This window comes from Zea mays, chromosome 5 (assembly GCF_902167145.1).
Source record: "Zea mays cultivar B73 chromosome 5, Zm-B73-REFERENCE-NAM-5.0, whole genome shotgun sequence".
Taxonomy (NCBI): domain Eukaryota; kingdom Viridiplantae; phylum Streptophyta; class Magnoliopsida; order Poales; family Poaceae; genus Zea; species Zea mays.
Window position 1 is genome coordinate 11,570,604 of NC_050100.1, and position 13,928 is coordinate 11,584,531.

The following is a 13,928-nucleotide window of genomic DNA, read 5'->3' on the forward strand; positions in this document are numbered from 1 at the left end:
GCGCGGCTAGGGCTTCTCTGCCTGACGGCCGGACGGTCCGCGCCCTGGGGCCGGACGGTCCGCGCGTACGCAGAGGCGGCGGAAGTCGCTGGCGGCGCCTGGATCTCGCTCCCGGGAGGGACCCCGTCGGGGAGGAGAGATCCTAGGTGGTGTCTAGGCTCGGGCCGGCCGACCTAGACTCCTCTAATCGACGTAGAGCCGAAGAGAGACGAAGAATTTGGGGATTGAGAGGCTAAACCTAAACTAGACTAGAACTACTCCTAGGATAAAATGCGAATAAAAGTTGTATTGATTCGATTGTTGATGATTACAAATCGGCCGTAGACCTCTCTATTTATAGAGGAGGGGGGCTGGACCCTTTACACAACTGATTTCGAGCTAATCCCGCGAATATAGCTAACAACCGTAGCACAAAACTCGGAACCCTACTCTGCTCTGCGCATGCGCGGACAGTCCGGCCTACAGGCGCGAACCGTCCGGACCGCGGACCGTCCGGCCTCCGGGCCGGACAGTCCGCCGGCTCACTTTCGGTTCGAACAGCCCTAATGCTCCTCACAATCCCAACCATTTCTCCCTACCATCCGTCAATTCCTGTCCTCTCTTTCACACGATCATGCCATAGAGTACCTTGACACAATGAGTGTCTTTCGCCACACTAAATTGTTACTATCTCCATTCCAGATAAAATATTTTGGCTTTTCTAGTTATATTACTCTACTACAGTCATTCTAAATTATAAGGGTGTGTTTGGATTTCCTAGTCTAAATTTGAGTTGGCTAAAATCGAGGACTAAAAGAGTACCGTGATTTAGCTCATCTGTGTCGTTTGAAGGTTTTTTTAGGTTGGCTAACCTTTAGACAATATTTCAAACCTCCTGTTTGGCGTATCAAAATTCAGAGTAGACCAAAATTTAGTGGCTCAACCTTAGTCTGGGACCTGAAGTAGGTCTAAAACACCTATTTTTTTTGGATACATTGTTTTTATTGTATATTTAGACATAATACATATATGTGCATAATAAAATAACGAGGCATTTGTAATTATACCCCTCTCTAGTTTTGTAATTATGATTTTACCCCTCGTTTTTTTAACTTTGTGATTTTACCCCTTCGTTTTAAAAAGGAAGCGATGTCATACCCTTGCCCCGTTTCGTGCAGTTAAACGGTGTGAAATTTGATGTGAAAAGATAAAAAAATGTCTATATAATTTATTGTGATTTTATCCCTCGCTATATAATATAGTTTTGATTTTACCCTAGTTGGGGTTGTGCCAGCCCATACATAATAGGAGTGTAGTTCGAATCTTTCACCTTTTTCTTATCATTATATTTTAGATTTTTTAATCACTAATTATGATTTTCACTATGTTGAGAGGGAGCGACCAACAGTAACTTCGTTTTCAAAACTAAAGGATAAAATTATAAAGTTGAAAAATGGACCAACAATGGGTATAATTACAATTGACCGTAAAATCAATGTATCTTAAAAGGTTAAAATATCTTTATAATTTAAAATGAGGATAGTACATAGTAAAAATAATTTATCTTGAAAAGTAAAAGGCAGCTGAATAGATAGAGTAAGGGGGTGTTTGGTTTCTAGGGACTAATGTTTAGTCCTTACATTTTATTCCATTTTAGTTCAAAATTTGCTAAATACTATATTTAGCAATTTTATATACTAAAAAGGAATAAAATGAAGGGACTAAACATTAGTCCGTAGAAACCAAACACTCCTAAAGGAGTCGATTTATTTATCTATATAAAGCAAAACAATGGGTGGCTCTAAAGTGGAGTGACCCACCCTACGGCCTCCTTTGGTAGCCTAGGATCCCTAGAGGATCCCGGCCCATTCCCTGGCTATAGAAACCGCGGGCCGAATTGTCCACAGGGAAAAAAAATATTTGTTTGGTGAGCCACGCTCCCATCCGGATCCGCGGGGGAGGACGGCGATTTCGTCCCCAGCCTCATGAGGTCGGGAAGGGGTTCCCGCACCCACATTTGTGAACCTCGCCGGCGCCCATCCCCTGCCTTCACGAACCCGCCGCCGCCCGTCCCCTACTCTTCCTCGTGCACCCACCGTCGCTCGTCCCCTCGTCTTCCTTGCGCACTCGCCGTCGCCTCCTCCTCACCCTCACGCACTTGAGGCCAGCTGCAGAACGAGGTCGGACGGCGGAGACGAGGTCGAGGTCTACGACCTCCTCAACTTGCGCAAGACTGCCGAGACTGCAGGGACAAGCTCTTTGCTGCCTCGTCAGCTGCTAGCTGACTTCTCGTGAGTACTCCTTTTTTCTTTCATTCTTGCCTTCACATCCACCACCCGCGCCTTGCTGTAGCTTAGTCGTACGTCATAGTTTGCTGTATGAACACCAGAAGAAGAAGGTCGTGAACAGCAACACGTACACCTTCACGGCCACCATCTTCCATATATGCTGGTTTGAGTGGAAAGGATGATTAATTTGCACGGTTGCTATGCTAGCTTGGGATTGAGAGATGAATGTCGAATGCTTGCTGCTGATGGAATTAACTAGTTTGATATTTGTAGCAAGGCCCAGGAGCTAGCAATGTAAGTAGGGTAGAACGTTGAGCTACCTGTGAAGTTCTAGTCTGAATCTCAAGAACTTCTTTTGCCTTTGTTTGCAGGTTTGTAGTATGTGAATATCTTATTTGACAAAGTAATTCTCTGAACTTTTTATGCACTTTTTTACTGCATAAGGCCTGAATTTTTTACTGCCTTTGTTTGCTATTTCAGTTTTTTTTTCTAGTAAAATCTGCTATTTAGTTACCTCTATTATTTAATTGCTTAAATCTGCTATTTCAATTTTGTTTCTAGTAAAATCTGCCGATATTTGAGTTCAGCTATTTATGTTTACATAAGCAAGTGCTTCATAAACATCTAAATCCACACCTTTGTTCCAGTTCAGCAACGTCTTCTCTTTATTACAGATGTGCTGATCCAATTCAGTTTTCAGAGTATGTTGACAATCTGAATTTAGTTCAAGCAATACCTTCTCTTTATTACATATGTTTAAGCAGGTGCTTCATAAACATCTGAATTCAGTTCATCAATGTCTTCTCTTTATTACTGAATATTGAATTGAATATAAAGGCTTTCATGTCCCCAAATACAGAGAGTCTCCAAATTGGATATTGAACTGAATATAGAGGAATTGAATATATATACATTTGTCTAAGTTTTCTCATCAACAGGTGATACACAAGGGTTTTTCATCAACAAGTGGTCGCCAGAAGAACTGAAACATCAAGATGGCGTTTGCTTTTAGGTCATGCCATTCAGGAGATGATGCTAAGCTAAATAATCACATCTATGTGTACACTGAGACTGTTTTATTATGAGACTATGTTTTATTATGATGCACTGAGACTATGTTTGTGTACACTGAGACTGTTTTATTATGATGCACTGAGACTGTTTTATTAAGCAGTGTGGAGTTCTCGGCTGCTGTTCTCATTTTTAATGCAAGTGTGTTCAATGAGCAGTGTTCAATGACAAACAGTGTTCTCAGCTGCTGCTCATTTTTATGCAAACATTTGTGTCATAGTTCTCAGGTTGACAAATATTTTTATGCAAGTATGTTCAATGAGCAGTGTGGTGTTCAATGAGTAGTGTGCTGAAATAACACACCTGCTGAAAGAGCGGTGTGGAGTTTCCTGCTGGCCGCCAAAGAGCAGCAGGGGAAGGAGCCCCGTCCGGGTTGACCTGCCCAGGGAATCTGGATAACAGGGATTATGGCCCCTAGGTGCTCACTCCCCTGGGTTATCCTCCCTAGCTGCCAAAGGAGCCCTACGTGTCCTCTACTGCGAGATAGTCACGTGGGCCACCACCACTTTCTTCACGCCTTCTTCACTCGTTTATAAATTAGAGTCAACGGACATTCCTACGGTTTGCCGTCGAGTGTTTTGCTAGCGTTTATTTCTCCACCGGTTTCCACGAGTGAAGAAATTAGAATCCCCTATCTCCTTTGCATTGCATCCTACTGCGTACCATTTTTCCACGGCGCTCCAGTGTCCTAGTTTGGCCGGCCGGGGCCGGGGGGGACGTGTCAACAACCACGGTCGACAGCAGTCAGCGGGCGCCGCGCCAGCAGCAGCGCCGAACGGTGAGCCGAGCCGATCCGAACCCACCCGTTGGAGCGCGAGCGAGAGCGCCCGCGGGTCACGGTCACCCCCGGACCCGGTACCACGCGCGGAACATCCGACAGATTCCTTGTCGAAACTGTACTTGCATTCCATTGAGGCCCGCCTCAGCGGCAGCGCCCTTCCCAGTCTCAGATCCGCGTCGTCGCGGCCCCTCCCCCCTCTCCCGTGCGCTGCGCCCCCAATTCCCGCTCCCCACGCACCCAGACACGCCGAGCGGGAGAGGAAGCGACAGCCAGCAGCCGAGGCGGCCAGCGCCAGCGCAGGCATGACCACTCCCACTCCCAGTGGCGACGGCTCGCCCCCGGGCTCCTCCGACCTCGTGCCCCCTTCCTACCCCGAGGCAAGCCTCCCTCCCTCCGTTCCAACCCTACCTCTTTCGACTCCTCTCCGCTACTCCTTTCCGCCAGATCTGCGCCGATCTGCGGAATCGACTGACCCGTGCGCCTGCCCTGGCTGCTGCAGATGATCGTCGCCGCGATCGCAGCCCTCGCCGAGGAGAACGGCTCCAGCCAGGCCGCCATCGCGCGCCGCATCGAGGCGCAGGCCCGCGGCGACCTGCCGGCCTCGCACCCGGCGCTCGTCGCCGCCCACCTCTCGCGCATGTCCGCCGCAGGGGAGCTCGTCGCCGTCGCGGGGGGGAAGTACGCGCTGCCCCCGCCGCCGGCGCAGCCGGCGCCGGAGTCACCGGCTGACGACGGCGAAGACGACGACGACGACGACGACTGCGCCGACGAGGTGGACGAGGAAGAGGAGGCGCCGGAGCCTCTGCTCGTGCCCGTGCCTGTGCCGCAGCCGCCCGCCAAGCGCGGGCGTGGGAGGCCCCCGAAGCCGCGGCCCGCTGGCTTCCCCATCGGCGTCCCCGGAGCCGCTGCGTCCCCCGCCGCCGCGCCGCGACGGCGCGGCCGCCCTCCCAAGCCGCGTGACCCGCACGCGCCGCCCAAGATCCCGCGCCCGCGCGGCCGGCCGCGCAAGAACCCGCTCCCGGAGGGGATGGCCCCGCGCCCGCGCCCCGGCGCGCCGGCGTCGGCCAAGGCAGCGCGCCCGCAGTTCGCCGAGGTCGGATTCGTGTGACGCGAGGGGCTCTCACCCGCCGCGGCGAGCTGGCGCAAGCTAACATTCTGCCCCTGTTTCAGCTCTTGTCTGTCTGATGTGGGTCTCGTCTCAGTTCGTGTGTTGCTGTCTAATCCGGGGAGGGTAGGGGGGCAGGAATATGAATGGAGGCAACTTCGTCGGTGTGTTGGTGTCTGTGTAGTCTCTACGTTAGTATTGGTGGGTGGTGGCCGGAGTGGTGTGGCTCCGGCGGTGTATCCCGTGTCTCCTCGCCGCGTTCGCGCAATCCAATGCAGTTGTCTGATCGTTTCATTTGCCTGCCTTGTCTTGTGATTCAGCCAAAATCGCAGTGATCTCGCAGCTCTCTTGGCCGACGGGTAGGTTGTGTTCTACTAAAGCTCGCATGGAATATGCCTGTTTAGGGCTTGTTCGGTTATTCCTATCCCATGTGGATTGGATGGGATTGGAAAAAATTGTGAACGATTTTGACTTGTTTGGGATTGAAACCCATCCAATCCCACCCAATCCACATGGATTGAGAGTTTTTTCGAGATTTGCTATCAGCCTGTTTCGATCTGTCGCTCCGTTAGTGACGATGTTGCTCTGCTGGGTGTGTCACTTCACGCCCGTTTGTGACACACGACACGGCAACTGTCTGATGAAACGCGTGTGATCTGTTGACGTCGAGAAGCGTCCTTCACAGGACAAGCTGATCACCGGTGGTCTGTTATCACAGACCTGGGCTTCTGTTCGATGGCGACACCGACACTGGCTGCTCCTAGGTTTCATGGAGGCCCCAAAACGGCAGCTACAGCAGCAGAAGGCAGTTGAATAGAAGGCTCCATTTGTTAGGTGCCTGAACATGACACGTTCTGATGCTTGCCTTGTCTGATACGCAACTTGCAGCTACTGGCTGTGATGTTTTCTCGGGTAGTCATGTAGCTTAGGATCACGATAATTTCCGCTTAGAATTTATTCGGTTATTCCTATTACACATAAATTGTATATGATTAAAAAAAATAAAAAGTTTGACTTACTTGGAGTTTAAATTCATTCAATCTCACGCAATCCATATGGATTGAGAGCTAACCGAATAAGCTCACGTCCGTTCCAAAACAAATGCACTTTTATGATTGGATAGACCACTAGAGAAATTAGGTAGAGAAAGTGGTGAAAGCAACTAGAATTGTATTATACTCCCTCTTAATATACTAGTCATTTTAGGCTCTTATCTTTTGTCTATATTCAATTGATGTCAATAAACCTAGACACATATATAAAACACATACATCAAATATTGTATGAATCTATTAACACTAAAAAATAAATACTATTTTAGGACGGATGTAGTATTAAAATATATTTTAAACGTTAGATATATGTATTTATTTTGAGACGGACTGGGTGGCTGCTCCAGTGTGGCGGCCTTGAAATTAACGGAGTTTGTTGGGAATTTTCAGCCTGGCTGCAGTACAGGCTGTTCGGCCGTCGCCTTCAATGTTCCTGTCAGTTCACCAATACTCATCAGTTGAGTTTTCAGGAGAATGTGCAGTTCCTTAACGAGAGTTTTCAGGAGAATGTGCGTTTTGAAATCTTTTGTTGTTTTGTGGGAACGAGAGTTTGGTGAGACGAGAAACGAGAGTTTAGAGAGGCAACTTGCACTAATCAATTCCGTGTGTGTGTGTGGTGGGGTGGGGGGGGGGGGGGGGGGGGGGGGGGGGAATGTGCTTTAATGAGAGACTAGCATTAACGCTACTATCTGAAAAGATGAAGCGAGGGGTTAATACCGGCGGTAGCGTGAGTGAGGGGAGAGGCGGGTGCAGCGGCCGGCGGGGTCAAAGAGAAGAGGGAGTGATCTAAATAATATTGTTTATTAGATTTAAGTAAGAGAAAAAATTATTCAGTGATTTAAACCGTAGTTTTTAATGATGGATTGAGTTTGTGTTACATCTGAGTGTTATTTATTTGATGAATTTAGTAGTGGTTGTAAATATGTAGATAATTTGGTTGGGTGTTTTTTAAAAAGTTTAAAGTGATGGATTATATAGTGGTATAGATAACCTCATCGTTTATCATGTTTTATTGTTTACTAATTTCATGCTTTAATCCCACACACCAAACACAAACCATGAATGTAAATCCATCTTCAACTGCCTCTCTTATTTCCCTCTCATGAATCAAACAAGAGATTGAAGACTTATCGATTCACCGTTTATCCATATGGATTGAATGATATTGGGTTAGTTTAAATTCATACAAGTCAAAATACATCCTAATCCATCTCAATCCACCCCGACCCACATGGAATGGAAATAACTGAACAAGTCCTAACACTGAAAGTCAATTTCTCACCTTAACTCTTGTCAACTCTCACCACTAATTCCCATGTCTCTTCGTGTGTACTAAGAGATCTGAGATTGGCACTCTAGCATGTAAACTCTTTCAGGCTTGAGGAATTTTGACGTCACATTAGCCCGCCTAGCGAGCAGAGATCACCTCCAGACTAAAAGCAAAGCTGAGGCATCCCAAAAAAGATTTTTGAAGAACGAAAGAAACATCTCATACATCAATTTCCAGCATATTGGAAGTCGATCAGAAATCTAAACCATACGGCAGGTGATGACAGCAGCCCCTAAGGCAAACAAAAATTATGGTAACAGAACAAAAAAGAAAAGAAAAACTCAACAGCATGTATAATACTTATTCCTTACAATCAGTAAACTCTCTGGTAACATATATATGATGAAATCTTGGAACTTGAGACGCTAGAAAGAATATAGGGGACCTCTAACTACCATCGCTTATCTCGACTGTGTAGGAGAGCAGAGGAGGCCTGATGCATCTGCCCCAACCGCAGCAAGCTCGCATATGGTACAAAGCTGTCCTTCGATGGAAGGAACAAATCGGGATCCACAGTATGGGCACGAAACATCCTTTTGGCCACGATAGATAGGAACATACGTAGCGCCACAAACAACGAATGGATTTCTGAAGTCATAGTTCAGTTGGTGGGAATCGTCCTTGTCATGGCAAGCTTGCAGCACCTGTCGGGCCTTCTTTGCTTGGGCCTCCTGAGGGCTGTTCTCAAGAAGCATCCTAGCAAAGTGTGCCGCAGTTGCATAGTTTTTCTGCTTGAAGCAAAGAGCCATGGCACTAGCGAGCACAAGCCTCATATGAACTCTCTGAAGCTTGCAGTTTGTGAAGTAAGCAGCCAACTCCTGTTGACGGGTCACATCATCCCTCAGTTCCTTTCTCTTGAGTTCCATCCTCAGACCAAGGACATACTCCCTCACTATCTCGATTAACTCCTTCACCTCATCAACTTCTCTCCGTGAGTCCACCACGATAACTGGAATGGTATGTAAGATGCTAAGGAACTGCCTCAGTGCTTCTGGGAACTTGCCCTCAGTTGTGGCTTTGTAGGCAGCCTTGAGTCTGTCTTCCATCCGTGAGAAGCTGAAAACAAGCGCAGGAGGGCCCCTCACATTAGGACTTGCGGACTCATTCCAACCTTTCTCTACTGCAACTGATATAACAGGAGCGGCAGCAAGCCCACGCAAATATGTATGACTGCCCATGTGCAGATCAAGAAACAAGGGCATTAGTGGAACAAAGTTCTTGATACCCAACTGGCGGCTAAGCAACCTCATTGCTGTGTCAAAGTTCCCTGCAGCCGCTTGCTCCCCAGCCAGAGAAGATCTCTGAGTCCAAATTTGGCTGACAGGAATACCTGGTGTAGGAGCAACAAATAAAGCAGAACGAGCATTGCCAACAGCTTTTGGAGTCTCAGTTTCAGGCGGAAGTTCCAGATCTTCCAGGTCCCAGCCACCTTCCTCACCACCCTCCTCATTTGGTTCACCCTCTTCTACATCAAAACCATCACCATTGGCCACAACCTCACTTGCATCAACAATATCCAACTCCTCATCACCCCAATCAGCACCAGCAGCTTCATCATCTTCCTCAAGATCCGCCCTTCCAGTAGCATCCAATCCACCTTCAAAAATACCGCGCATTACCCTCAGCAATGGCCAATCACCACAGGCTGTGAGAGGTGCAGGGGGGATCAGTAGTGATTTGGGTTTTCCTTCAGGTAGAGAAGGAACATTCTCGCCTAATTCAGCAGCAATCCTCTCAGCAAATTCTGTGAGCCCATGAGTGGCAGCGGTAACATAAGCAAGAGGCAGCTGCCCAGCATTCTCCAAGATCTCAACACGCTTCTTGGCATCCCCAAGATACAACGCATTGTGGAACTGTCCCATCAAATTGTTGTTCTGTCCAGCAATTTTGCACATGAAGCCCACCTTGTCCAAGTAACCGGTAATAAGATACAGAAAAGCAAGCCTCTCAAAATTCTTTGTTCGTTGGTAAGCATATTCCACTATACCAACATTTCCCTGCCTCAGGGCCTCAATTCCCAACTTGTACCAGTGATCCTTGTCATCAATCTCCTTCGCAGAAGCAACTGCAATTTGAATGTTTCCACTCTCAAGAGCTAAGTTAAATCTGGTCTTCTCATCCTTCACAAAGTGTAGAGCAACTTCTGGGAAACCTTTCTGTTGTAAATAAGAAATCACAGCTTGCCCACACAACTGGGAGTTCTTAATCATACTCATAACATGGTCATAGCGCTTTCGGAGAAGGGCAAGCTTGAAAATGTACTCCGATGCATCAACTGCAACCAGCTTGTTCTTCCCATCACGATCTAAGCAGAAAATATTGTTCCCAACAACCCTCGTTATGTAAATAGGAACATCAATGGTTTTTATGATCCCACTGTCTCCATTGGGAAGACAGTACTTCATATGGTTCAGTGTAGTGTAAATGAACACACCATTCTCATCCCAGGCACCACTTTTCACACGGATGGTTTCATGTAGTGTGCACCTATGGACAAGCTTCTTGGTAGCTATAACCACTGCATGCTTGCTCAGCAGTGCAACGGATTCCATATCACTGGACCAAACAACGTATTTGATAGCAGGTGTCTGAAGCTCACCAAGAACTAACCTTTGCTGAAGATCAAAGATGGCCACCCGATCTTCAGCTTTGCAAAGCAGGTTACCGGTCCCAGCATAATATATTGCATCAGTCGCAATGGGAAGGGGGCTTTTCTTCACAATTTCATTCTTAAGATTCTTCACCAAAACTTGATTGCTACTCTTCTCAAGGACTGCAAACCTGTTACGCGCTACAAAAACAGCAGAACTACCCGCCCCTTTCTTTGCCTCTTGTAAGTAATCAGACCTGCCAGCAGAATCCTTGGGAACAATGTAGAGTTCATATGAACCCCCGTCAGCATCAGAGCAAATCAAGACAGCATTCTCGGTTGGGCTGTAGGACAGCATCCTGGGTGACTGGTTCAAGCTGACCGATCCAGGTCTTCTTATTGGAGCCACTTGAACTTCCTTCTGGGTGGAGTACTCAAAGAAACGGAGAAATCGATCTTTCACATAGAAAACAGTGTCACCACTAACGCAGAAGGCCGGGCGTTCCCTCTCCAATTTGAACACAATCATGCCACTGTCATGGCCAGCAGCAAGAAGGTTCATTTCAGGGTGAGCAGCAAGAATCCAGAAACGGTCGTGCTCCCGTCTAAATGTCTGGATACCAGTTCTCTTTGTGGCATCCCAAATGCGAATGCTTTTGTCTTCTGAGTTAGACACAATGATGTCTTGCTTCGCATGGAACATCACACAGGACACATTATTCACGTGACCCCTTAAAGTATCAACTTCCCAAGCCTTGGTATCTGTCCATAAAGAGCAGACATAAATTATTGCATTCCAAATATTTCCTTGTAGAATGTATATATTCTTTCACATATGCTAGGTACTAATTGAACAGCTAAATTGTGTGCTGAAATTCACCTCCAAGAACCATTTTACATGCAATATTTTAAATATGAATCAAAAGTAACAAGTTACTAACTGTGGAATATGTCTCTTATATTTAGCAACACCATCTTTAAATGGTACGAAGTTCTCTGAAGGCAAGATTACATAAGGATAGAAATATCCATGATTGAAAACATATTATTAGGTAATTCTATCATGTGGAAACATCAAAGCATACGAAGTTGAATATAGTTATCATTCTACTACAAAAAAATACAAACAAGACATGCAAATTCAAAGTGAAGACCAGGAATTAATAATAATAAGACTATTACCGTTCATTCTCCATAGCTTCACCTGCCGGTCATCTGCCCCAGAAACAATGAGCGGCAAAGTGGGATGAAACGAGGCCCAGTTGACCCCACGGTCATGGCCTTCGAGGACATATTTCACTACAGCATCAACACCTCCAAAAAGATCTGTGTTCATCTGGGTGAGACGGAGGATGTCATCCGCAGGTGACACTGTCTTCTTCCTTAGAGCTCCAATATCCCAAACACGCACAGTCTGATCAAGTGATGCCGATACAACTAGGTCTTCTTTGGGATGGAAAGATGCACACATGACATAATGGTTATGCCCAGTCAGCACAGCCACACAGGTGCGTGACTGCCAGTTCCAGATCCGGATTGTCTGATCGTCACTAGCACTTACAATCCATGGGTACTCATGATGGAATTGCACGGTGCGAATGTAGTCAAGATGCCCATGAAGTGTGAAGAGGCAGCGGTGCGTCTTGTAATTCCAGACCTTAATCTTATAATCATCACCTGCATGGTAAAACAGTACCAGAATCTTAGAAGATTCATAAATCTTAAAAGTAACAATTGTAATGTGCCGAAGGATGTATTAGTTGCATTAGTATGGATTCAATGATTGACAGCACGACTGCAACAGTGGTTTTTGTTTTGGTGCATGCTAATGAGAATGCCTTTGTGATTTGTGACTGAAGGTACTCATGTTTCAAAGATCATTGTAGAATCCACCGCCTAAAGCCACAGGAAAATTCAAGCACTAATGAATTATTTACCATACAGATCATAGTAAGCACAGATGAAGCAAGCACCAGATCCGAGTAAGACCAACCCATCGTACCAAACTATTGTATACGGTAAGTATGTCCTTAACCACCGGGCTTCCCACCAAACGAGATCACATCAACGAACTTGTAAACCAGTCTAGTCCAAGCGCCCACGATTACACAATCAACGACGCAGAACCATCAAACAGCCACGTAACTCGCGGGAATACCTCCTATCCGCGAGATATAAATGAGCTAAACATGCGAAGCGCGCACCAGACGGGCGACACGAGGAAGGATCTAGCAAATTACCTCCGGAGACGAAGAGAGGCTGAGTGGCGTGGAAGTGGACGCCGCGAACCGGCCCGTCGTGCTCGTCGAAGCGGTCGAGGAGGGTGCCCATGCGGTAGTCCCACATCTGGATCACCCCGCTGTGGAGACTCGCCAGGATCCATGGCCGACGCGGGTGGAAACTCAGCCCCTTCACCCGGTTGCTCTTCGTCTCGAACTTGGTCAGCATCCTCCCGTCCCGGCGTGCCCAGCCACGTCGACGGCTAAGCCGAGCTCCACCTGGCTGTAGCTGCGGAGAGGATGGGGTGGTGGATCTGGAGGAGAAGAGGTGGTGGTGGTGGATCTGGAGGGGCGAGTCGGGACTCGGGACCCCCGCGCGAGAGAGAGGGGGAGGAAAATGCAATGGATGACAGGAGAGGGCGTGTTTTAGATCTCGGCGCAAGGGGTCTGATGAACCTCGAAATGGTGGGAGGGGTCATAACCGTTTGATGCTGGGGCGTTATGATCTGAGCCGTTGGAGATTGTGCGCCCTGGTTGTCACTTGTGACTTGTGAGGAGGACGTTCACGAATTATAGGCTTGTTAAGGAGGGTTCACTTCAATAATTTCAGCTTTAGACTGTGTTTGTTTTCTCTTGTTAAAGTTTAGCACTACATTTTTTTACTAAAGTTCAGTTATTGAAGAAACAATCAGAGTGGCTAAAAGTGTTGTGCTAAAATTTAATACCCATTAGCACTTTAGCTCTACCAAAGATGCTAAACTAAACTAAAAGTGACCCCTAAACCCATTTCTCTTCTTTCTCTCTCCCTCTACACATTATATCATTTCTTTGTCATGTTGTTGGTCTCCTCGGTAGCCACGCGCTCCACATGCATTAATTAGGAAAATATGCTAAAGTTTAGCACTTATATCTAAAACATTACTCAAGTGCATTAAGCATGGTCGCAAACCTATCGGAGCCTATCATGAATTTGTTATATCTTTTCGGGATTGTTTGAATATAATCCAGATCACGGTTAAACCGAGCAAAGTCCAAGTCTCATGTATTATGTTCTCGTATGAAATCATGGAGAATTATTGTAGCAGCAACAACCATTTTTTGCTTGTACATAGAGTACGAAGGCATGTTAAATATAATTTTCCACTTAATTTTTAGTACTTTGAATGATCTCTCAACGATATAACTGATTTTTAGTTATGTTATTATGAATATTATAAAGGACAAGAATAAAATGTTGTATATTTTTTGTGTGCATTATTGTCTCTCTACAAAGAAAAAGGTGAAAACATCTGAATCCAAATTTGTATCCATATCCAGATTTTATATCAATTATTTAGAAACATATGGAACCGATGTGAGGTTTAGTTTTTATGAATATTAATAAGCTCAATCCTAAAAACAAAAAATACATGACAATTTTTGCATGTTATTTGTTCATAATAGAATAAAAAAGACTAAAATTTTACATTCGAATAAGTATCTAGATCCATCCCTACTTGTCAGTGAATCATTT

General features: G+C 46.3%; 2 protein-coding genes and 1 pseudogene across 4 annotated transcripts; 2 read left to right on the forward strand and 1 right to left on the reverse strand.

The window, feature by feature from the left end:
* Positions 1-1,888: 1,888 nt before the first annotated feature.
* LOC113218514 (uncharacterized) lies at positions 1,889-3,474 on the forward strand (annotated as a pseudogene). Of its 2 annotated transcripts, NR_158684.1 has the most exons (3): positions 1,889-2,270; positions 2,639-2,670; positions 3,206-3,440. The product of NR_158684.1 is annotated as an uncharacterized protein, transcript variant 2 (transcript). The 2 variants fall into 2 exon arrangements; NR_158683.1 differs by lacking the exon at positions 2,639-2,670 and having other exon boundaries at positions 1,899-2,270; positions 3,206-3,474.
* Positions 3,475-4,290: 816 nt separating this feature from the next.
* Positions 4,291-5,518, forward strand: LOC100275167 (uncharacterized). The gene is made up of 2 exons (NM_001149321.2): positions 4,291-4,496; positions 4,619-5,518. Exons 1-2 carry the CDS (start codon positions 4,422-4,424, stop codon positions 5,225-5,227), a joined length of 684 nt encoding a protein of 227 aa, NP_001142793.2. The 5' UTR covers positions 4,291-4,421; the 3' UTR covers positions 5,228-5,518.
* Positions 5,519-7,729: 2,211 nt separating this feature from the next.
* Positions 7,730-12,954, reverse strand: LOC100502115 (coatomer subunit alpha-3). The gene is made up of 3 exons (XM_008645994.3): positions 12,437-12,954; positions 11,379-11,873; positions 7,730-10,958 (listed from the first exon to the last, which is right to left on the reverse strand). The coding sequence occupies exons 1-3, from the start codon at positions 12,642-12,644 to the stop codon at positions 8,008-8,010; spliced, it is 3,654 nt and encodes a 1,217-aa protein (XP_008644216.1). The 5' UTR covers positions 12,645-12,954; the 3' UTR covers positions 7,730-8,007.
* Between the last annotated feature and the right edge of the window lie 974 nt (positions 12,955-13,928).

Coding starts and splice junctions, on each gene's coding strand:
- LOC100502115 (XM_008645994.3), bottom strand. CDS start 12,644: ATGCTGACCAAGTTCGAGACGAAGAGCAACCGGGTGAAGGGGCTGAGT. Junction 11,874..12,436: donor GCCTCTCTTCGTCTCCGGAG/GTAATTTGCTAG, acceptor TTTACCATGCAG/GTGATGATTATAAGATTAAG. Junction 10,959..11,378: donor GAAGCTATGGAGAATGAACG/GTAATAGTCTTA, acceptor CTTTATGGACAG/ATACCAAGGCTTGGGAAGTT.
- LOC100275167 (NM_001149321.2), top strand. CDS start 4,422: ATGACCACTCCCACTCCCAGTGGCGACGGCTCGCCCCCGGGCTCCTCC. Junction 4,497..4,618: donor TGCCCCCTTCCTACCCCGAG/GCAAGCCTCCCT, acceptor TGGCTGCTGCAG/ATGATCGTCGCCGCGATCGC.